The sequence below is a fragment of the Ipomoea nil genome, unplaced genomic scaffold, assembly GCF_001879475.1.
Source record: "Ipomoea nil cultivar Tokyo-kokei standard unplaced genomic scaffold, Asagao_1.1 scaffold1558, whole genome shotgun sequence".
Taxonomy (NCBI): Eukaryota; Viridiplantae; Streptophyta; class Magnoliopsida; order Solanales; family Convolvulaceae; genus Ipomoea; species Ipomoea nil.
Window position 1 is genome coordinate 389,389 of NW_017617986.1, and position 24,087 is coordinate 413,475.

Genomic DNA, 24,087 nt, shown 5'->3' on the forward strand with positions numbered 1-24,087 from the left:
ATTATAACCATATATTTTGATTTATTTATTATCATCATCTATTAACAGCAATTGTAGCAATTGTAATGGACAAACTTTCAAATTAAAACAATTTGTCTAAACAAGGAATGAAAATTTAAAAAAAAAATCACTGAATTTCATTATTGTTGAAGAAAAGTATGTACGACACTTTATTACTCTTATTAATTAAATAAATTAGTAGCTACAACAAAAAATAATACATATGCATTTAATTAATTTAGAACTAGATGTCTATAATGCTTTATTTATTAAAAAAAATTATTCATTATAAAAAACTTAAAAGAAATATAATTTCATTAGTTATATTATCTTTATTTTCTACCATTCAAAGATTCCTTACTTTCAAATTTATTAATTTATTATATTCACAACATTGTTCATTGTCTTCTTTTTTACATTATCTTGTAATTAAATATCAAAGTTATAATACAAAACATGTTATATGTATGTATGTATATATATATATATATATATATATATATATATATATATATATATATATATATATATATATATTTATCTATTTATTTATTTATTTACCAAGTATTTTATACAAATATAATAAATATTAATATTTTGTTCAATACTTTCACATGATAACCTACGACACAAATCTCACAACACATGAAACATGTAGGGAAAAAACTACCACTACTAAATATCAATAGGTGTTTGTACGCTAAAGAGTTCATATTACAACTAAAATCTCAGTCATATACACAGCAAGACAAATCTAAAACTTTCTACACCATAATCTCATTGCATGATGAATCCCTCTATGCTGCTACCAGTAACCTAATTGCACATGACACACTACCAATAAAAAAAAGGACATGTACTGAAGATGAAAGCAATAACAATGCTACCCAAAAGAGAATTAAGAAGAATTAGAGAAATTTAAACCAAAAGTAGTATTTATTTAGACTATCGTTTTAAGACTAAGTATTTAAACTAGCGTTATTACAAACTTGCAAACATTTATTTTAGTGACAATTATAATCAATCTCTTATATATTACCTTGCATTTATATACTTTAAATTACCGATTTAAATAAACAAATTCAACATTTATTTACCTATGCATGAACATCTCCTATATAATATTGCATTGATATACTTTGAAATACTTATTTAAAAATAATTATTGGGCATTATCTCATTCGCGCAAAGCGCGTAAAAAAACTAGTATACTAATAAGAGCCCAAGAGAGTTAGGCCTATAATGGGTAGAAAAAATGGCGATCAATTTTTTTAATCAAATGAATGGCTCAGATTGATCAGATTGTAATTTTTTTCTTGAGATTTCCTAATTTATCCTTAATGAATATGATTATCCGTTAACTTTTCCGTTAAATATTATATTTTCTGTTAGTTCACCGTTAACTTACTCATTGATTTTAACAAGAAAATCTCAGGTTCGAACCTCATCCCAATCAAATTAAAGTTGGCATAATTAATACTCTATTTTACTCTTATTAAATTAATTAATAATTTAGTAGCTACAACAAAAAATAATACATATGCATTTCTTTAATTTAGAATTATGTGTGTACAATGTCTTTATTCAAAAACAATTATTCATTATCAATAAATTAAATAAGAGAAATAAATATTTCAAAAAAAAATAAAAAAAAATAAGAGAAATAATTTCATTAGTTATATTGTCTTTATTTTCTCCAATTGAAAAAATTATTTACATTCAAATGAATCAATTAATTATATTCACTACATTGTCTATTATCTTTTTTTTGTGCATTATTTTTAATTAAATATCAACGTTATAATACAAAATAATGCTATATATTTATTTACCAAGTATCTAACTCTATAATAAAGCAAGAAGTTTTTGGCAATACTTTTTCCCGCCCATTTGATACTACGACGTTTTGATATTGTATCATAGATAAATATCCAGCTATTTTTTTGCACGTGTAATGACATTATACATTGGGAATCTGCCTAGCCGTTTTGATATACAAAACCATTCGTATTCAACGAGCATACAATCCTTGCTTCGCAAGGAGTTCATTTAATGTAGAACTCTTGGTAGTCTAAACTAAATCATTATCATCATCGGATAACAAAAGCCTAACTAAAGAGATGCATGCAGTATGTATATATATATATATATATATATATATATATATATATATATATATATATATATATATATATATATACACACACACACACACACATAGAGAATACGTAGAGTTTAAATCTGCATCTTAAACATTGAATGAGATCTTATATTTCCCATAAAGTGACTCCTGGTCATATCCTTGCAATGTTCAAATCTTCACACTCTATAAATAATCGGCTTCTTGATGCAAAAAACCCTTCTGAAAATCAGTTTACTGTCCTACCATTTCAAATCAGTTTGGGTTGAACAAAATGCCTTCAATGTTCATTGCTGTGAAAAACATCAAACCTGAACACCAGCTAAGGGCAATCAGGTGAGAGCAGTACGGGTATACGAAGTGCTTGAGAAAAGGGGAGAGGGTCAGACCAGTAAGAGTATGGAAGTGTTGTTCCATGATGAAGAGGTACTGTTATTTTTTTTTTCAATGCTATCATATTAATGTTATCTACTAATCTAAGCCTATTTCAAATCCTCCTAAATTATGTTTTTTTTTTTTATTGGTAGGGAGACTACATTCATGCCACCATTCTGAAAAAAGATATTGTCAAATATAGAGAAATATTACAAGAGGGCAAACTGTTTGAAATTAAAAACTTCATGGCTGCCACAAATTACTATGTCTACAAGATTACACAACATGAGTTCATGATAAAATTCAACTATAAAACACAAGTGAAGGAGATACATTCTATAGGCTTTCCTTTAAAAATGTTTCGCTTAAAGAGTTTCATTTCTTTGGAAGATCCTGCCGATGTTAATGACAAGGAACTTATTGGTACTATCTGTACTTTTGTTAAGTTTTTTACTATCTTAATAAACTTAACTGCTAACATCTTACTGTATTTATTTCTAAATTAGCAGATGTTATTGGTCGGCTCATTGAGATCTATAATCCTATGGATAAGATTATAGGTGGAAAGGCAACAAGACTTATTGACTTTCAAATTGAAGACAATGCGTAAGTTTTACAAAAATCTACTTTGATTCAATTTGAACTGATTACTGAATTTAGTATTTACTACAATTTTTTTTTATTGATTGGATGTCAGTGAGAACACCCTGACATGTACACTGTGGAATGGACATGTATCTTCTCTTATGCCTTATTACAATAGTGATTCGAAAGAACCACTTATTGTAGTCATTCAGTGCTGTCGGGCTAAAGTGGTTAGTGGTGAGTTTCTCTATACTGTTCAGTCTAATGTTTATTACTTAGTCCAGATGTGAGACTAATATATGTATGATTTTTTTTTTTTTTAAGGTGAGGTGAGAATCACCAGCTCATATGATGCTACCAAGCTTTGGTTCAATGAGGATTTTGAGGAATTCCTAGAGTTCAAGTCAAAGTAAGTAGACCTAATTTAAGTCCTATTATTGATATTCATCTACTGTAATTGGTCAAATAAAAAACATTTTAGAAGGCTCTATACTGTAATATAGATTTTATATAAAAAACATATTTTTATCTAAATTTTAGATATACTGTAATCTACTGTAATAAACATTTTAGATAACAAACATTTTAGATAGGTCTATACTGCAAAAGAAATAAGCCAAATAGGATTTTTGACACAAATGTTTTATAAATTCAGTAAATTTTTGGCATCAGAGTCTATTTTCATCACATGCCATTTTCTGAAAAGAAAAATGTTACTAACAGTCTATTTATACTGTAATACTGTAACAGTTACAAGCAATTAGTTAGAAAAAAAATTTAGAAAGCTCTATACTGCAAAAGAAATAAGCAATAGAGGCATTTGCTTAAATGTTTTATAAATTTAGTAAATTTTTGGCATCAGAGTCTATTTTCATCACATGTCATTTTCTGAAAAGAAAAATGTTACTAACAGGCTGTATACTTTAATAATGTAACCGTTAAAAGCAATTAGTTAGGATTTTTTTTAAAAAGCTCTATACTGCAAAACAAAAAAAAAAAAAAAACAAAAAAAAAAAAGAAGCAATAGAGGCATTGTAGTCAAGTACTGGCATCAGAGTCTATTTTCATCACATGCCATTATCTGGGAAAAAAATTTACTAACAGGCTATACACTGTAATTCTGTAACAACTATAACCAATTAGTTAGAAAAAAAAAAAATTAGATGGCTCTATACTGCAAAGGAAATAAGCCAAATAGGTTGTTTAGACCCAAATGTTGTATGCTTTTAGTCAAGTATGTGCATTAGAGTCTATTTTCATCACATGTCATTTGTTTTAAAAAAAATGTTAAGTATGTTGCAAAAGAAGTAAGGCATATAGGCAATTTAGTCACAAATATTTTATGAGTTTAGTCAAGTTTGGGCATCAGAGATTATTTTCATCACATGCCAGTTTCTGAAAAATAAATGTTAGTATAAAGATTTATAATAATTCTTATTCTGCATCAATTTTTATGAAGGTTGAAATTTGAAAATACTCTAATGAGAAGTCTTAGTACTGACACTCTGCACTCACACTCTACAGGTATTAGTGACTTTAAAAATGCTTCTGTCATTGTCACTAACTGCTATGATCTTAAGAAGATTCAAGAGGTAATCAAAAAACTTGGCTAGCTGCTCGTACTTAAATTATATCTCACTTCTTCGGTTAATTTATATAACTGTTAATAAATCTATGTGTATATTATAGGATGGGGAATACTATGTGGCTGCAGAGATTTTGGGGTTAGATTGTGAGGATGGGTGGTACTATGTATCATGCATGTCACCTGACTGTAATAAGAAACTTAAAGAAGATGGAGGATCACTCATTTGTACTAAGTGTCACAAGCCTTATACTCAGGGTACAGTTAGGTATAAAGTGGTTGTAATTGCTCTAGACAAGAGTGGAGATGTTCCACTATTACTTTGGGATAGAGAAGTGGCAGAACTTGTGGGTATCCCTGCTTCGATTTTGTATCAAAAATACAAGGAGGTAATTTTTTTTTAATCCTATACAAACTTTATTCTAGAGGGTGTAATGTTGTTAAGAAGTTATTAATTTACAAACTACATAAACAGGTTGATGTTGAAGTACCACCTGAGTTGGATGCTATTGTGGGAATGAAAATGTTGTTTAAAATAGGTTTTAAACAGGCTCTAAAGAGGGGTAATAATTATCCATTCAATGTGTTGAGGCTGGTCAAGGAAGAACAATTGCTGAAAACCTATAGTGACAGATTTGTCGAGCATCAAGAGCAGGATTTAATGTCAAGAATGATTGAGGAGGAAACTAACACTAATGCAAATTCTGAAGTAAGAATTTCAAACTAAACGTCTTAATAAGTTTAGTTTAGTTTTTTTTTTTTTTTTTTTTTTTTTTTTTTTTTTTTTTTTTTCATTATGTGGCTGTTTAAAATTGATAATCCTTTTGTTAATAACAAAAAGACTCGATGGGAGAGGAGGTTAATAGTCCTGCATCTGTGCATCCCTCTCAAAAGGAAGTGGATGACACTGCTGACAATTCTAGAACTATTAAAAGGTCACTTTTGGATGAGTTTTCATCATCCAAAAGTAGGAAGAAGTTGAAGGAATCCAACATCAAGAAGGAAAAAATGTAGTACTGTTGTTCCCCTTTTATGATCTAGACATTTTAGTATTATGTATTTTTATAATCATGTGTTGTCCTACTTATGAAACTGTTGTTTTTATATTATTTTCTAAGGTTAGATTGCTTTTTTGATAATATTGTATAACTGTTTATCACAATTTTATATTAACTACTGCTATTAGAACATGTCTTTCAGTTTTCTTAATTTTTATTTCAGGTGATTTTCACACAAGGATGATCAGGGAACAAGATATTAGAATGAAGACATCTGTTACAAGTATTGGCAAGGAAGGAACACTATGTATATGTAGTTTTGTAAAAGTTAATTGCCTAAATAATATACTTCTCCTATTTTGTAACATGAAACAACAAAGCAAAAAAATAAATCCCCTGAGAAAGTGTTAAAACTAAGTAGATATAGCCTGAAAAATATATCTAACTTCATCCAAGATAACTATGCTAGGTTTCAACTATATCACTTATGAAAGCTATTTTTACTGTTAGGATACTAACCTTAGAAAACTTTTCAAACTCTATTTGTACCAGTCCAATGCACATTATGTCCATGTTGATTTCCCTGTGAAAATATAAATGTCCAGAACACCACAACCATCAATATAAGTTATAAACCAATCTTTGGAAGTTAAGTATTTGGAAATATATTGCACTAAATAACTAAATAATAAATCTACTCACCCTTACTTCATAAAATCCCTTACTTCTGAAGAATACCAAGCATAAATTGACTATTATAAATACATTCTTGAAAACCTGTTTACACAAAACAAGTGTAGATAAACGGACAAATGAATTCATTGATAAAAATAATACTGAATTAATAGTTTAAAATTAATGTTGCAATATACAATTAACTCAAACACATCGAATTCCATTTGAGTAAAAAAATATTTGGATCCCAAAGCAATTAATTTAGATTGCTTAGCACATTTTTTAAAGAAATCTTATGTTGCATAACAAGTAAAAGTTGTAAACCGAAAAATATAAACAAAGTCTAAAAAAGTCCATCAAATTAAGTACAAAACCAATCTCTTAACCTAAAGTAATTGAAAGTATATTACACTAAGAGGTTAGTAAAAAGTTCTCAAGTTTTGTAAAATGTGGAACATTAACATGAGAATATTAGGTACTAAAGAATGGTGAATCTTCTAAAAAATCAGATTAAGTAATGTCAATGGGATTAAGTAAAAAAGATTGCAACCCAAAGCAATTAATTTAGATTGTTTAGAAGAGTTGAACTCATTTTAAAACACTGTGAATGAATAACTATTGGCAATACTTAGCACAATCTCAAGCAATACAGCCAACCAAATATATCATGCAAAATTATGTGAATTGGAAGTGAATGCAACCCAAAAAATTCAAATAAGCAATGAATCCCACATAAATTATTTTTATTTTGTATTCATCCCACAATCAGTTCCACTGCAAATCTCAAAACCCAAAAACAGTAAAATAGTCTAAAATGAGCACAATTACTGAAAACTATTCTATTCAATTCAAATAGGCTAAAACCAAACATATTGTATCATCTAAAGCCCAGCCAAAGAAAAAATTCAATGATAATTTTTCTAAGTATTGCCTTACACAGTGCAATGAAGCAAATTACAAACTCTACCATTATAGGCATAAAAAGGAAACAAAATTCAGAAAATAAAGGTCAAATCGTAACCTAATCTCTTAGATGACAGAGCTGCCTTCGTTATCTTCTACATGCTTGCTTAGGAATTATTGTTTGCAGAGCTTAGATCTATGAAAATACAAACAACACCTAATCAAGATCGATGTGCATGCATATTGTTAAAAAACTCATAAGATTAAATCGAGAAAATTTTAACTAATTTTAAATTGATAACAGTGATACCTAAAAAATGTTGGTGATAATGAACAAAAAATCGATTTAATATCGTAAAATAATATTTATATATACACACACAAGTATATAAAATATTATTTGATATATATATATATATCACCATGCTTATATGCATGAATATCTACGGAAAAGATATATACATATCAACCAAATGGAACTTATAATCCACAGATTATAATTCCAACCAAACTATATCAAAAGGAGAGGATTTTTGCTTAGAAGCATAATCCAAAACCGAAAGAAGGAAAAGATGGCTCGTGAGTCAAGAGACCACTCTTTCCTTAAAACCTTATTTGCCACCTCCCAAAAGTGCTAGGAGCGTCGTGGCCTAGGTTTCCCAGGATAAAACGCGCTACGGTTCGACGTTTAAGCACCCAAACGACCGAACCCGGCGAACTAGAGCAAAGCCTTGAACACAGTTAGGCTTAAGAAAGGAGTAGAAGCAGAAGGATTTTGAAGCTTGAAAACAAAATTTCGTGTGTTGTGTGCTTGTTCACTCCATTGCTTAAATTCTGTTTTCCTACTCCCTTCTTATATAGGGTATGAAGGATTCAATAGCATCATTATGGCATTAAAACTGATATTAAATCAGTCTTGGTAACACCTGAAACAGCCAGCCCCATTATCATAGAGTTAAATTCAGATTTAAAGTTGGAATTAATTAAAAATTAATTCCGCAAGTGATGAATTTAATCTCACACTAGACGGGTTGCAGAAACCGAACATAAGCACAACTCTCGTGCTAGCTCCTTTCGGCCAAGGCTGAACCACGGCTGGTGCCTCCTTTCGACCAAGGTCGAACCATGGTTCGTGTGGTGTTACTTTCGGCCTCTCAAGGCCCTGAACTCACACGAGAGTTCGGTTCCAGCGAGCTGCTCTCTTTCGTGCAGCATTTAAGTGACTTTGGAAAAATGACACCGAACTTAGCCCGCAAGGCCAGCCAATTTCCGGACGACATTCGTGCCCGCAAGCGCCGGCGCACACGAGCTCGAGCTTGAATCAAGCCTTTTCGATCTCGTTTCTAGTTGCAATTTGATTTACACCCCCCCCCCCCCCAGCGCGAGAGAGCCTCTATGCTATACAATTCTACAAGCTCCAAAAGAGCTCTTGTATAAAAGGGGGGTCAAATCCTCTTTCCAAACCAATGTGGGACAAAGCTCACTTTTCCCTTCATTTTTCCAACTCAATGGGTCCACTTTGAGAATCAATATCTCATTCACCCATTATCCATTTTGAGCATACAATATATCAATCTCTTCGTCTCACTACGAAGAACCCGAATCCACTTTGACCCGACCTAAATCGGAAGTGGACCCCACCAATAATTGTACCACAAAATAGCCACTTAAAATGTCATTTTAATGCTATTTTTCCAACAATCCCCCACATGAATGAAAAATTGATTTTCAGGTTATTTTGAAATCGGAAACAACTGTGTTCAAACGGTCGATCCCTGCATAGGATAGGTAGGGAGTCAATATACCCTTTGAACCTTCCCTTGTGAAGACATGTTTACTCTACTGGCTGTACGGTAGACTGCGATGTCTTTGAACCGACTGTCGTTTGTGTAGACGATGACATATCTCACACAGGAACCTCCCAACCATGCTCTGTTCTCATGAGTGTGCCCATTTTGGTCGTGGGTCACCGTTCCTGGTTCTGCGAGAGTTTCTAAAGAATTGTGCCCAACAATTCTCCTTTGAAGCGACCCTCACTTCTCTCTTACATAGGCGATTCTTTCTCGAGTATCCCGCATACTCAAGAATCATTAAAGCATCAACATGCTAGCCTCGTGCGGGAGTCACTGTTTCTAACAAGGAGTGGTAGGGAGTCCGAGACCCCCACAGTGACACGCTCCGTTCCATAATTTAGTTATCCCATTGAACCTAGGTATCAGCTAGGTTGGATATCCACTATAGAACTTTTAGTCCAAGGGCTTTAGACCCATTCCTCGTTCCAATTTCTCAACAACCATTTGCTTACCCTCGGGTTAGTGAGTTAGCGACCGCTACGTTATCTTTTGACATCACGTAGTCAATAGAGATAACCCTCGTTGTGAGAAATTGTTTAATGGTATTATGTCTACGACTTATAAGTCTAGACTTACCATTCCATATCTAACTCTGTACTTAACCAATTTTGGCTTGACTATTGCAATGCACACAAATTGGAGGTACGAGTTTATCTCTAGGAACATTCCCGAAAAAATGGCATAGCCATTCGGCCTACTCGTTCGCGACACGAGTCTAAGGCTCTCAGCTTAGATCCCGTCGGATCTTAGCTATCACAAATCATTTCGAGAATTTCCATATAACCAACTGCACTGGCCTACGTAAACACATAGCCTTTAATGGACTTAGCGTCCTTTGATATCCGTGCTACACTTTCCAAGTGCAACTAGATATCCCACGTAGTGCAGTCCAAAGTCACGAGCATACCTTGAGTATCTCATAACTCTCACTATTGCCTTCTAGTGCGTAACACTAGGGTTACTCGTATGTCTACCGAGTTTGTTAACCGCTAAGGCAATATCCGGCTTAGTACAACCCATTTGATACAATTATACTACCAATAATCTGTATGTATTCTCAGTGAGAAATACAATTTTCGTGATTATAGGCTAGTTGTACGTTAGTATCTAACGGTGTCCAAGCCACTTGATTATCATCCTTGCAAGGATTCAATCAACTCGGTGAGATTGGCTAACCACGAGACCATACGATCTTCTCACGATTTTAATCTCGAAGATTAAATCTGCCAAACTCACACCTCTCATGTCAAATCTCAAATTTAACATGTTTCTGGTAGAATTGATCATTTGATCGTTACTACCCACGATGAGTTTATCGTGTATAAACAAACAGTGATATCACCGTCTATCGTACGCAATACGTAGACCCACTTGTCACTTTTATTTATGCTAAACTCGTTGGTCATCATTGCATGATCCATGCCAAATACTAAGGCAATTGTTTCAAACCATACAATGATCTCACCAATTACACACTTTCTTTTCACATCGTGGAACCACAAACCCTCAGGTCGTTCCATGTCTACTAAGAAAGCGATACATCCATTTCGATGAACTTCCAAGTCTCGTTAGACGGCTATGGCAAGTATCATTCCAATGGATTCCATTCTCATCACAAGAGAACATATATCGAAGTAATCGTGGCACTCGCGTCGCATGTAATCTAAAAGTACAAGCCTGGCCATTTTACTTCAATATAACCAATCGGTTTTATCTTCCGACTAGTGATCCACTTAGGATCCCGAGGTTTTACAACCTGGAGGAAGAACATCCAGTTCCAAGTATGATTTCCTAAGATAGAATCTACTTTACTCTCGGTAGCCTCTCTCGGGTTGGTCCATCTATAGAAGTCACCGCTTCTACATACGTTCGAGGCTCGTTTTCTAACAATCATGTCAGAAAATCCAATTTATTTTCTAGTAAACAAGTTAGAATATGCGCATCACATTCTAACATGTACATCAGAAAATATGGACCAAAGGATTTTTCAATCCTAGCTCTCTTGCTACGTCTAGCTTTGAGCTCGGGTTCTCTTTCACACGCTTCAACCATAGCTACGCCGAAAGTTCCTTTCAACGTGCTAGGTCCTTTATTGAACCTTCACAAAAATACATCTTCAAAGAACGATGAATTTCTTGATTCAATTTATTATGTTCTTATGTACATCCAAACTATAGGACTCGTGTACTAGGAATCAATACGCACCTTTGGCAAGACACCCCCACATTTCAGGTATTAGTAGGAAAACTTCCTACGTACTTATAATTCGTAAGAATTTCATGTGGGTAACCTTATTTAAAAGGTACTTACTTGTCCAAAGCATTGTCTCACCCCACATATCTTGAGGTAGACCCGAACTTATCAACGTCTTGATATTTATGTTCGGCAACAACGTTCGATTGAGGTGAATACCGTACCGTACGCTCGAGTACGACACTAACGCTTGCGCCGAAATCACCAATATGTGTTTCATATTCACTACATCAATCGTTAGTAACCGCATTAATCCACAATTAATTTGGTTATCCTTTTATATATTCTTATAAAGAATAAACATGTGCTACATGTTAGCACATCTCGTAGGTGCGAACAGATCGGCACTTACGAATCCATTCGGGATTGACCGAAAGGCCACAAACCCGATTTAGTGCTTCCAAAATTGAAGCAGGAATCAGTGCTTAGTAATGAAGCACGAAACATGCTATACAAAGCATGAATCATTGCTGTCAAACTAACGCACCGATTCAAAAGCAATCTCTATTGCTTTAAATTATAAACTCACAGCAACATTCGGTTGCTTAATTTATAACTTCAGTGCTACCTAGCACTAGGATTATTAGTTAATTACACAATTAACCAAACCTCCTTTCGTGCTAATCACATAGCACTTTTTATAATGCTAAATTTAATTAGCCACATACGAAAGGATTATGCTAAGTAGATTAGCATTAAGACCAATCATAATCCAGCACCTTTATTGCTATTACCAAAGCACCAAATGCTTAAGGTTTCAACACTTAAAGGTGCAGCCACCAAGTGGCCGAAAGTGCCTAATTAAGCACTCTACCTAGTGCTTAATAGCACTGTTACAGTGTTTTAACTTTAACTTGCACTTCAAAGTGCTAAATTAAATTACACTTTCCATTAGTGCTACAAAAGCACTATTCACCAAAACACAATTTGTCTCAAATTAAATATACTAGTATAATTTGGAATTTTTGATCAAGTTAATTATAACACAATTAACGAGAACAAATCAACCAAATTTTCCGACTAGTTGAATTAAGCTTATATAATCATTATCAAAATATTAATTAAAATATTCAACACTTGAGCTGTGACGCTCACGATTATATAGCTATCCCAATTTTTGACAAATTGATCCTTGAAATCCTTATGGTTTTACATGAACCAGAACCGAAGTTCTCTACAGGATTTCAACCATGTAACACGCTTGTTACATTTTGTTCTGGCCGTTAAGCCATTTAGGCATTTTCCAAATAATGCTACGCGATGCACTACGCACCCATGTTGAATCATTTTATACATTTGACATTATTCTAGCAAATAATTCGTATGTACTATGATTCAATAGCTCAATGGAACAATTAATTTTTTTTATTCGACAATAAAAAAAATGTATCCCAAGGATACTACAAAATTTATTTAACAAATAAATAAATAGGAAAAATTACATTAGAAACCAATTTCCATTATTCCTATGTAGTAGTCCTTCGAACCCGTGTGCCTTGTTCCATTCTCAACCGTCCACTCTACAAAGGGTGGTCCATAGCGCACATCGGGGGTACCTCGGTTGTGACCTCACTCGTCCAACCATCCACACGTTTTAAACATAGCGAAATTATCCTTAACCTTTTCACCAGGATGACGGTTCGCTTCATAGTGACATTTCTCCTTCTTCTCATAATCTTCTTGAAAGCTAAGCTTCCGCTTAAGTTTCCTTTGATTACGGTTGAAGTCATTGGTCACACTACCATAGTCCTCAGACCATGTAGTGGTCACACCATCATAGGATCCTTCGTGGCTTTTAGCTGATCCACTAGGCAACACAATAGGTACCAATTGTGGGCCATTAGCTACAGGTCTACCGGTTCGTGAACCAACGTTCTCTGGAGTACCATGTGTGTCTTTGCAACTCCCATGGAAATATCATTTCCAACATTGCTGCTATCAACTGGCATCACGGAATGTGCAACATCATTGCCGTTCCGACCACTTGAATGTGCACCACGAGCAACATTCACGGATCCAATACTCTTGGAATCCATCGATTTGTTCATTATAAAAAATAATAAAGTTTTAAGATTGTTGGGGATAATGAACCAAAAATTGATTTAATATCGTAAAATAATATTTATATATACACACACAAGTATATAAAATATTATTTGATATATATATCCGAAATATATATATATATATATATATATATATATATATATATATATATATATATATATAGATATATATATATATATATATATATATATATATATATATATATATATATATATATATATATATATATATATATATATCAGATCACCATGGTTATATGCATGAATATCCACGGAAAAGATATATACATATCAACCAAATGGAACTTATAATCCACAGATTATAATTCCAACCAAACTATATCAAAAGGAGAGGATTTTTGCTTAGAAGCATAATCCAAAACCGAAAGAAGGAAAAGATGGCTCGTGTATAGGTATAGGGTTTTTAGCGTGAGTCAAGAGATCACTTTTTCCTTAAAACCTTATTTGCCACCTCCCAAAAGTGCTAGGAGCGTCGTGGCCTAGGTTTCCAGGATAAAACGCGCTACGGTTCGACGTTTAAGCACCCAAACGACCGAACCCGGCGAACTAGAGCAAAGCCTTGAACACAGTTAGGCTTAAGAAAGGAGTAGAAGCAGAAGGATTTTGAAGCTTGAAAAAAAAATTTCGTGTGTTGTGTGCTTGTTCACTCCATTGCTTAAATTCTGCTGTCCTACTCCCTTCTTATATAGGGTATGAAGGATTCAACAACATCATTATGGCATTAAAGCTGATATTAAATCAGTCTTTGTAACACTTGAAACAGCCAGCCCCATTATCATAGAGTTAAATTCATATTTAAAGTTGGAATTAATTAAAAATTAATCCCGCAAGTGATGAATTTAATCTCACACTGGACTGGTTGCAGAAACCGAACAGAAGCACAACTCTCGTGTTAGCTCCTTTCGCCAAGGCCGAACCATGGCTCGTGCCTCCTTTCGACCAAGGCTGAACCATGGTTCGTCGCCAAGGCCGAACCATGGTTCGTGGAAAAATGACACCGAAAGTTGGCATAACTTAGCCCGCAAGGCCAGCCATTCGTGCCCGCAGGTTGAATCAAGCCTTTTCGATCTCGTTTCTAGTTGGAATTTGATTTGCACCCCGCCCCCCGCGCGAGAGAGCCTCTATGCTATACAATTCTACAAGCTCCAAAAGAGCTCTTGTATAAAAGGGGGGTCAAATCCTCTTTCCAAACCAATGTGGGACAAAGCTCACTTTTCCCTTCATTTTTCCAACTCAATGGGTCCACTTTGAGAATCAATATCTCATTCACCCATTATCCGTTTTGAGCGTATAATATATCAATCTCTTCGTCTCACTACGAAGAACCCGAATCCACTTTAACCCGACCCAAATCGGAAGTGGAACCCACCGATAATTGTACCACAAAATAGCCACTTAAAATGCCATTTTAATGCTATTTTTCCAACAAAAAACCCTAAATTAAAGTAACAAATTAAGATCATACTAACCTTGAACGAGAACACTAGCTTCACTTTAGTAAGATTTCAGCCTCAAAATGAGAGACATAGCAACGATCTTGGCCAGAAATGAAAGAGATTAAGATGAAGTCGTGATAGACGGATCATAAGGATCTAGACCCGATTTCCTAATCTTTGCAATAGTGTAATAACAAGAGATGAAGCCGAGACAGAGATAGCAAAATGGTCTAGATCCATGCTTGTGATTGTGTTCTAGATTGAGAGAGATAGGTTAGGAAGTACGAGAGCGTTTCCACCGCTGAGAGCATCTCTTGCATTTCATTTATGAAATAAATAAACATTATATATATATATATATATATATATATATATATATATATATATATATATATATATATATATATATTTAGTTCATTTATATAATAAATATAGATAAATATTTAAATAAATATTGAAATATAGTGCTAGATGTTTTATATAATATATCAATTTTTTCTTAAATGATCTTTTATTAATGTGTGGTCTATGGTCCACCAAATAATTTATCTTATAATGTTAGCGTAATTACAAATTTATGTTGTACAATAGTCAAATTAATTATGTTATGTGTACTTAATTGATAAGATTGTTACTTATGATATTTCATTTTTAATTATAATGTTATTCATGGTCCACACAACTTTGTGGTCCATGGTCCACCAAATAATTTGTCTTGTAATGTTAGCCTTATTTATAGCAATTACAAATTTATGTTGTACAATAGTCAAATTAATTATGTTATGTGTACTTAATTGATAAGATTGTTACTTATGATATTTTATTTTTAATTATAATGTTATTCAGGGTCCACAAAATTTTGTGGTCCATCGTCCACCAAATAATTTGTGGACTAAAATGTTACCCTTATTTATAGCAATTACAAATTTATGTTCTATCTTAACCTAATTAATGATGTTATGTGTACTTAATTGATAAGATTGTTACTTATGTAATTTTATTTGTAATTATAATGTTATTCATGGTCAACACATTGCCTAGGCCCATGATCCACCAAATAATTTGTCTTATAATGTTACCCTTATTTATAGCAATTACAATTTTATATTGTACAATAGTCAAATTAATTATGTTATGTGTACTTAATTGATAAGATTGTTAATTATGTTTTTTTTTTAAAATTATAATGTTATTAAGGGTCCACAAGATTTTGTGGTCCATGGTCCACTAAATAATTTGTGGACTAAAATGTTACCCTTATTTATAGCAATTACAAATTTATGTTCTACCTTAACCTAATTAATGATATGTGTACTTAATTGATAAGATTGTTACTTATGTTATTTTATTTGTAATTATAATGTTATTCATGGTCAACACATTGCCTAGGTCCATGGTCCACCAAATAATTTGTCTTATAATGTTACCCTTATTTATAGCAATTAAAATTTTATGTTGTACAATAGTCAAATTAATTATGTTATGTGTACTTAATTGATAAGATTGTTAATTATGTTTTTTTTTTAAAAAAAAATTATAATGTTATATTGTATATCACAGAAAATTCTTCCTCCAATTCATCATCAACAAATAATGATGCTCAAGGTACAGAGCAAACTACGACAAGTATTCGTACATGATGTTCTATTGGAGGGTGTTTGACACAGAATATTACACCAATGAGTAACATCACTAACGGTAAATCTCCTACAATGTAGTGATATACATTCATTGTGTCTTTAAATATCCTTATAGTTTTAATTCGTATAAAATGTTTGTCAAATGAATTTTTTGTATTATAGTGGACTAAGATATCTGTATGTTAAAATATTATGTATGTTTACAGTAGGTTCTTCCAAGACACACATAAGCTCAAGCAATTGCCAGCGCTTTATTTTTAGAGAGTTCCAAAAACCAATATCAACCATAACAACGTCTTGCTTAACGGGTAACTTCCTATACTCATATGTTATATAATTTTTAATATTATAAAGTCAAATATAATTTTTAATTTTATTATTGTGTTCAATATAGGTTGTAGCTCCCAAGATAAAGTAGCAATGCGTCAACCATTACATAACTCTCCAATTGAAGACGATCATGTAATAAAAAGAGTCTATCCCTTTACTTATTGAAGCACCCAATAATGGCATAACAGGTAATAATAGGAACTGTTTCTTTTACAAACGAATGCTAGCAAAGTAAGATTGAAGACCTTGCCCAATTAATATTAATTTATATTAATTTTAGTCAATTCAGATTTTGATATAGCGATTGATGATGTAAGGCAGAACTCCGATATTGGAACATCCTCTGGTGAAGCACATGGTATGTATCAAAGTTTCATACCTAATATGGTTTTCCACATTTTATGGACGCCTATTAAAATACCAATTTGTTTGCAGATGAGTATTGTGATTTGGGTGATGCAACCAATATTTGCGTCCATTGTGGGGCGTTGTTTTGGTTCGAAGAAAGGAAGAAAAATTATTCCACTAAAGGTTCACCGATGTTTTCGTTGTGCTGCAACAATGGGAAGATTAAGTTGCCGGCGAATACGTTGCCATCAAAAGGTATATTTGATCTATTTTTCGGCAATGACGAATTATCAAAAAAATTTCTCCAGAACATCAGAACCTACAACAACATGTTCTGCTTCACATCAATGGGCGGTAAAATAGACACGAGCGTGAACAAGGGAGGCGCACCACTTGTTTTCCGATTAAGTGGACAAAACTATCACCTAATGGGCAGTCTCCTTCCAGAAGAAGGCAAAGCACCGCATTTTGCCCAGTTGTACATATACGACACGGCAAATGAAAAGAACAACCGTGTAAATGCTGTGAGGTAAACAAGCTGCCGTTACTACACTTAACCTACGATTTTTTATTTACATACTTATCAGTGCAAAGTTTTCATTCGTGTAGGGGTAGGGGTGAGCAAGATGACATTCATGTAGAATAGTGAATGTCATTCAGAAGGAGCTCAATAAAAATAATGTTTTGGTTAAGTCATTTCGGATGGCTATGTCTGAGCTTGATAGTAACCCATGCGCTGAAGTCAAAATAAAGTTATTGGGAAAACGCACTAAAGATGCAAGGACATACAATCTGCCGCAAGTGTCCGAAGTAGCATTGGAGATCTGGATACTAGTATTGGTGAGCGTGATATTGTGGTTCAAGCTAAGGGTGGGCAATTGCAGAGAATCATTGAATTAAATCCTTCATACCTGCCACTGCAATACCAACTGTTGTTTCCATATGGTGAAGATGATTATCGGGAAGACATTGCATTCTCGAACGTACTCGGCAACCGTTTCGCTGGTGGTAGACAGAGGATTAGCCCCAGGGAGTTTTTTTGCTATCGCATTCAGACTAGAGATTCAACTCCGAGTACCATTCTATTTGCAAAGCGGTTGTTCCAACAGTTCGTTGTCGATGGATACACAATGGTTGAGTCAGGAAGACTCATTTATATTAGGACACACCAAAAAAGCCTAAGGTGTGAAACATACAGTGGGTTGACTGACGCTTTAACAAGGGGTGAAGTCAACCCCGCAGCACAAGGTCGAAGAATAATACTACCTTCAAGTTTTACAGGCGATGCTCGATACATGATACAAAACTACCAGGATGCCATGGTAATATGTAGATGGATTGGATACCCAGATTTATTTATAACATTTACATGCAACCCAAAGTGGCCAGAGGTCCAACGTTTTTTAAAAGATCGAAGGTTGAAAGCAGAAGACCGACTTGACATAATTTGCCATTTATTCAATATGAAGTTGGATTCCTTGATAGCTGATTGTCGAAAGAATAAACTTTTTGGCTCTGTGGCGGGAGGTAATCTTTTTGTTTAATTTTACATCAATGTCTTTACAATTAGCATAAATTAACTTCCCTTTATCTGGTTATTGCTATTATGTTGCAGTTATATATACAATTGAATTCCAAAAGCGAGGTCTTCCGCATGCTCATATATTTCTTTTTTTGGAGAAAAATAAAGAAGTTAGTCAAGTGGTTACTCTAGACAAAATATTTTCTGCAGAGATACCAGATGAAAAGACAGATGTAGAATATTACAAAGCGGTAGAGGAATTTATGATGCATGGTCCATGTGGAAAAGCAAGGAGCAATTCTCCATGTATGGTAAATGCACGATGCTCAAAACATTTTCCTAAGAGATTTGTTGAGAGTTCTACATTTGATGACGATGGTTACCCGGTATATAGAAGGAGAGACAATGGCAGTATAGTTACAAAGAACGGGATCGCGTTGGACAACAGGTATGTGGTACCGCACAATAGACATTTATTGCTTAAGTACAAGGCTCATGTAAATGTCGAGTGGTGCAACTAGTCACGCTCAATCAAGTACAGTTCAAGTATGTTAACAAGGGTCATGATCGGGTAACAGCCGAATTCTACAAAACAAGCAATGATAAAGGAAATGGGAAAGCCATAGATGAGATTAATATGTACTATGACTGTAGGTACATATCCCCATGTGAAGCGGTCTGGAGTTTGTTTGGTTTTGATATACAGCTTAGGGCTCCTTCAGTGGAAAGGTTAAGCTTTCACCTTCCTAATCAACAGAGTGTGGTATTTGCAGATGATGATCCTGTTGAGAACATTGTTAATAGACCCACTATAGCACAGATCATGTTCTTGGAATGGTTTGAGGCGAATAAGACATTCCCAGATGCAAGAGAGCTTACTTATGTTGAGATGCCAACGAGATTTGTTTGGAAGAAAGACCTTAGAAAATGGCAGCCACGGAAAAAAAGGTTCTCAATCGGAAGGATATTCTATGTCCCGCCAGCTACTGGAGAAATCTTTTATTTGAGGTGTTTGTTGAATAAAATACGTGGCCCTACAAGTTATGCAGATATCAGGACTGTAAATGGTGTCCACTATGTCTCATTTCGAGATGCGTGTTATGCAAGAGGTTTAGTTGATGATGATAACGAATATGTTGATGCAATAGATGAAGCCAGTCATTGGGCGTCAGCAGATCAATTGAGGAGATTATTTGTTACATTGCTAATGAGCAGTTGCATGGGTAAACCGGAAATAGTTTGGTATGCTGTGTGGCCACATTTGTCAGATGATGCACAATTCTAGGTCCACACAATTGCACAATAGAGGTACACATACATTCTACAAATTATTTTTGTTATATTGCTAACACAATATAAAGTAAAATTTAACGTAGGCATCTTAATTAGTATATGTTATATAACTTATGCAGATTTTGTGTTGACCGAATCTCACAAGATGAACTTTGCTTTAGTGGAGATTGAAAAACTATTATCTATTCATGGTAAGAGTTTGAAGGACTATCCTGAAATGCCTACGGCAAATTTTGCGGCCTTAAACGTTATATCAAACAGGTTAATACAAGAAGAATTAGCATATGACTGTATGGAACAGGAGAAAGAGAACCAGGAATTGGTAAGGCAATTAACCGAAGAGCAAAAGGTCATATACAATGAGGTGTTAACCGATATTGATCGCCAAACTGGCGGGTTATTCTTCGTTTATGGTTATGGAGGGACTGGTAAGACGTTTTTGTGGCGAGCATTGTCCTCCGCGTTAAGGTCTCAGAGTGAAATAGTGTTAAATGTTGCATCTAGCGGCATAACTTCGCTTTTATAACCAAATGGCAGAACTGCACATTCTCGGTTTGCCATACCGATATCTATTAATGAAGATTCCACTTGCAACATAAGTCACGGCAGTCAACTAGCAGAGCTTATTGTGCAAAGCAAGTTGATAATATGGGATGAAGCTCCAATGATGCACAAATTTTGTTTTGAAGCCCTAGACCGAACTATGAGGGATTTGTTGCGCTTCAAAAATCCAAGGAGTTATGATATGACATTTGGTGGTAAAACAGTTGTTTTCGGTGGTGATTTGAGGCAGATTTTACCAGTAATTCCGAAGAGTACCAGACAAGATATTGTCCGGGCAAGCATTAGCTCCTCATATCTTTGGAAATTCTGCAAAGTATTTAGGCTAACTAAGAATCTACGCCTGAGAAATGTACAATCACAAATCGAGGGTAAAGAGATCGAGGAGTTTGCAAAATGGATAGCTAATATAGGTAACGGAACTGTTGGTAATCAACGTGATGGTGAGTCAGATATTACAGTTCCAGAACATTTATTGCTGAGGTGCGAGGATTACCCTATTGCTACAATTGTTGATAGCACCTTCCCTAATTTTAGACTAGGGATTGGCGATCTGTCATATCTTAATGATAGTGCAATTTTGGCTCCAACACTGGATGTGGTAGATAGCATTAACCAATACATGAATGATCATAATCCGGCAGAGGGTAAGACTTACTTGAGTTGTGATTCTGTTTGTAAGTCAGATTCAAATGTTGACATGTTAGCAGATTTTCACACTCCCGAATTCTTGAATGGCCTGAGATGTTCTGGAGTACCACATCATGCTTTGACATTGAAAGTTGGGTCACCCGTTATGCTCTTGAGAAATATTGATCACACACTAGGACTATGCAACGGTACAAGGTTGATTGTTACTAGGTTAGCTGATCACGTGTTGGAAGGCAAGATCATGTGCGGTACAAATGCAGGAACACGAGTATTAATTCCTAGAATGTCACTTACACCGTCAGATCCAAGATTGCCTTTCAAATTTCAACGGAAGCAATTCCCGTTGATGCTATCCTATGCCATGACAATCAACAAAAGTCAAGGACAAACACTTTCTAAAGTGGGATTGCTGTTGAAAAAACCTGTCTTTAACCATGGACAATTGTACGTAGCTGTTTCAAGAGTTAGTAGCCCAAGGAGTTTGAAAAGTACCATGTCTTAGTACGACTAAAAATGTTGTGTACAATGAAGTCTTCAACAATGTCTAATAACATTCCACAATTTATTATTTAAAATTTAGTAAGCTTTGAAATGGTATATTTCTTCTTCTTATTATATTATACGGAATTTTCTATGTACTATATAGGTAGCCGTGCATCGCTGTGGGTTCAACAAAGAGAGTACTCAACAATGTCTAATAAAATTTATAAATTCATCATTTCAATTTTATTAATTTTTCAAAATGTATATTTTTTCATCTAATTATATTATACTGAATATAATGTAGAGTATATATATAGCTGTGCATCGCACGGGTGCAACTACTAGTTTTATTAATACAATGAAAAAATTAAAAATTAAAAAAAAAACATAATTAATAAAGCCAGTCATATTAACTACTTGAGGAATTTGTTGACAAAGAGAGTATTCAAACTCACACAACAAATTGAAGTGAGAATTAAATCACAATGTCCTTGTTTGATAATCAGTAGTTAGCGATTAGCGTTAGCGGATTTGACCAGCGAATTATATCACGATTGGTAAAAAGATATTTGAAAAAATTAACCGTTTAGATTAACATGTAAAATGACCTAAGGGTATACATAATAATAATAATAATAATAATAATAATAATAATAATAATAATAATAATGTACGTAAATATTAATGTGTTTGTTCAAGGAGAATTACAAGAGCATTTATACAGGAAACGTAGCTGGGAACAACCCACACTAACCTCTAACTACACCAATATCTCTAATAGCCTAATACTCCCCTTCAAGCTGACGAGGGACATGAGACCACGCCAAGATTGAACTGTAGATCACCAAAGCGAGTAAAAGAGAGCGGTTTGGTGAAGATGTCTGCGAGCTGATCATTAGTGGACACGAAGTTGACCTTTAGGCTGCCGGATGACACTTTGTCCCGGACGAAGTGATAATCCACCTCAACGTGTTTGGTTCGGGCATGAAAAACTGGGTTAGCGCACAGGTACGTAGCCCCTAAGTTGTCGCACCAAAGAACGGGGACTGTTTGGGGTTGTAAACCCAACTCACGCAGTAGAGACTATATCCAGGCCACCTCCGCTGCAATATCCGCAAGTGCTTTGTATTCAGCCTCGGTGGAGGAACGAGCTACGATCCGTTGTTTCCTAGAAACCCAAGACACAAGATTTGGGCCTAAAAACACGGCACAACCTGCAGTAGACTTGCGATCAATGGTGCAACCAGCCCAATCGAAGTCAGAGAAGGCATAGACAACCGGCGAAGCTGACGGAGTAAGACGCAACCCTAGGGTGAGTGTACCTTGCACATAGCGTAACACCCGTAAATATTAATGTGTTTGTTCAAGGAGAATTACAAGAGCATTTATACATAAAATGTAGCTGGGAAATAGTTAACGACCCACACTAACCTCTAACTACACCAATATATCTCTAATAATAATAATAATAACAATAAGAATAACAATAACAATAACAATAACAATAACAATAATAATAATAATAATAATTATTATTATTATTATTATTGTTATAAAAAAATAAAAAATGTATAATTAAGCCAATCATATTAACTACTTGGGAGATTTATTGACAAAAAGAGTATTCAAATCACACAACAAATTGAAGTGAGAAACTATCTCGCAATGTCCTTGTTTGGCAATCAGCAGTTAGCTCTTCAATATTAGTATATATTTAATATTTTATGTCCTAATTTTTATTTGCTCTCCCTTATTTCCTGTATTTGGTTTCAACCATACCCATACAATTATTTTATTGGCAATTATAATCAATCTTGACTATATTATCTTGCATTTGTAAACTTAGAATTACCTATTTAAATACGCAAATTCAATATTAAATTATCTATGCATGAACAATTCCAATATAATCTTGCATTGATATATTTTATAGTACTTATTTAAAAAAATATTTGGCATTATCTCAATCGCGCAATGCACGTAAAAAAAAAAAAAAAAAAAAAAAAAAACTAGTACTATTAATAAAAGTAAAATCCTCCTTTTCAATATTCCCGCCCAAATTAATATGAATATTAATTAATTAGTAAAAAATTAATAAAGCTTAATTGGTAACAATAATATTTCTAATTGAGTAACTGACTAATTGACTAAAATGAAAAAAAGAAATTGTGAGATCATTGCATTTTAATTAAAATTGGAACAAAAAATAAAAATTAGACAGAAATATTACAATAATAATATTCTACATCATCAATAGTAAATGTATATTTCAAACAATATAAATGTAAATTAAAAATATAATGGGAATATTTCAATAAAAATATTATACATCATCAATTAAAAATGGAACGGAAATTAGGTAAAAATAT

General features: G+C 33.8%; 2 protein-coding genes across 2 annotated transcripts; both read left to right on the plus strand.

Moving 5' to 3' along the window:
* The first annotated feature begins 2,539 nt into the window (after positions 1–2,539).
* Positions 2,540–5,412, plus strand: LOC109189534 (replication factor A protein 1-like). Its single transcript, XM_019340142.1, has 8 exons — positions 2,540–2,566; positions 2,668–2,938; positions 3,025–3,121; positions 3,213–3,337; positions 3,425–3,509; positions 4,560–4,692; positions 4,790–5,074; positions 5,161–5,412. The coding sequence occupies exons 1-8, from the start codon at positions 2,540–2,542 to the stop codon at positions 5,410–5,412; spliced, it is 1,275 nt and encodes a 424-aa protein (XP_019195687.1).
* Positions 5,413–5,531: 119 nt separating this feature from the next.
* LOC109189535 lies at positions 5,532–22,610 on the plus strand. Its single transcript, XM_019340143.1, has 11 exons — positions 5,532–5,652; positions 5,907–5,966; positions 17,150–17,218; positions 17,296–17,737; positions 17,984–18,530; positions 18,678–18,735; positions 18,824–19,178; positions 19,385–19,953; positions 20,143–20,491; positions 20,561–21,503; positions 22,500–22,610. The coding sequence occupies exons 1-11, from the start codon at positions 5,532–5,534 to the stop codon at positions 22,608–22,610; spliced, it is 3,624 nt and encodes a 1,207-aa protein (XP_019195688.1).
* The last annotated feature ends 1,477 nt before the right edge of the window (positions 22,611–24,087 follow it).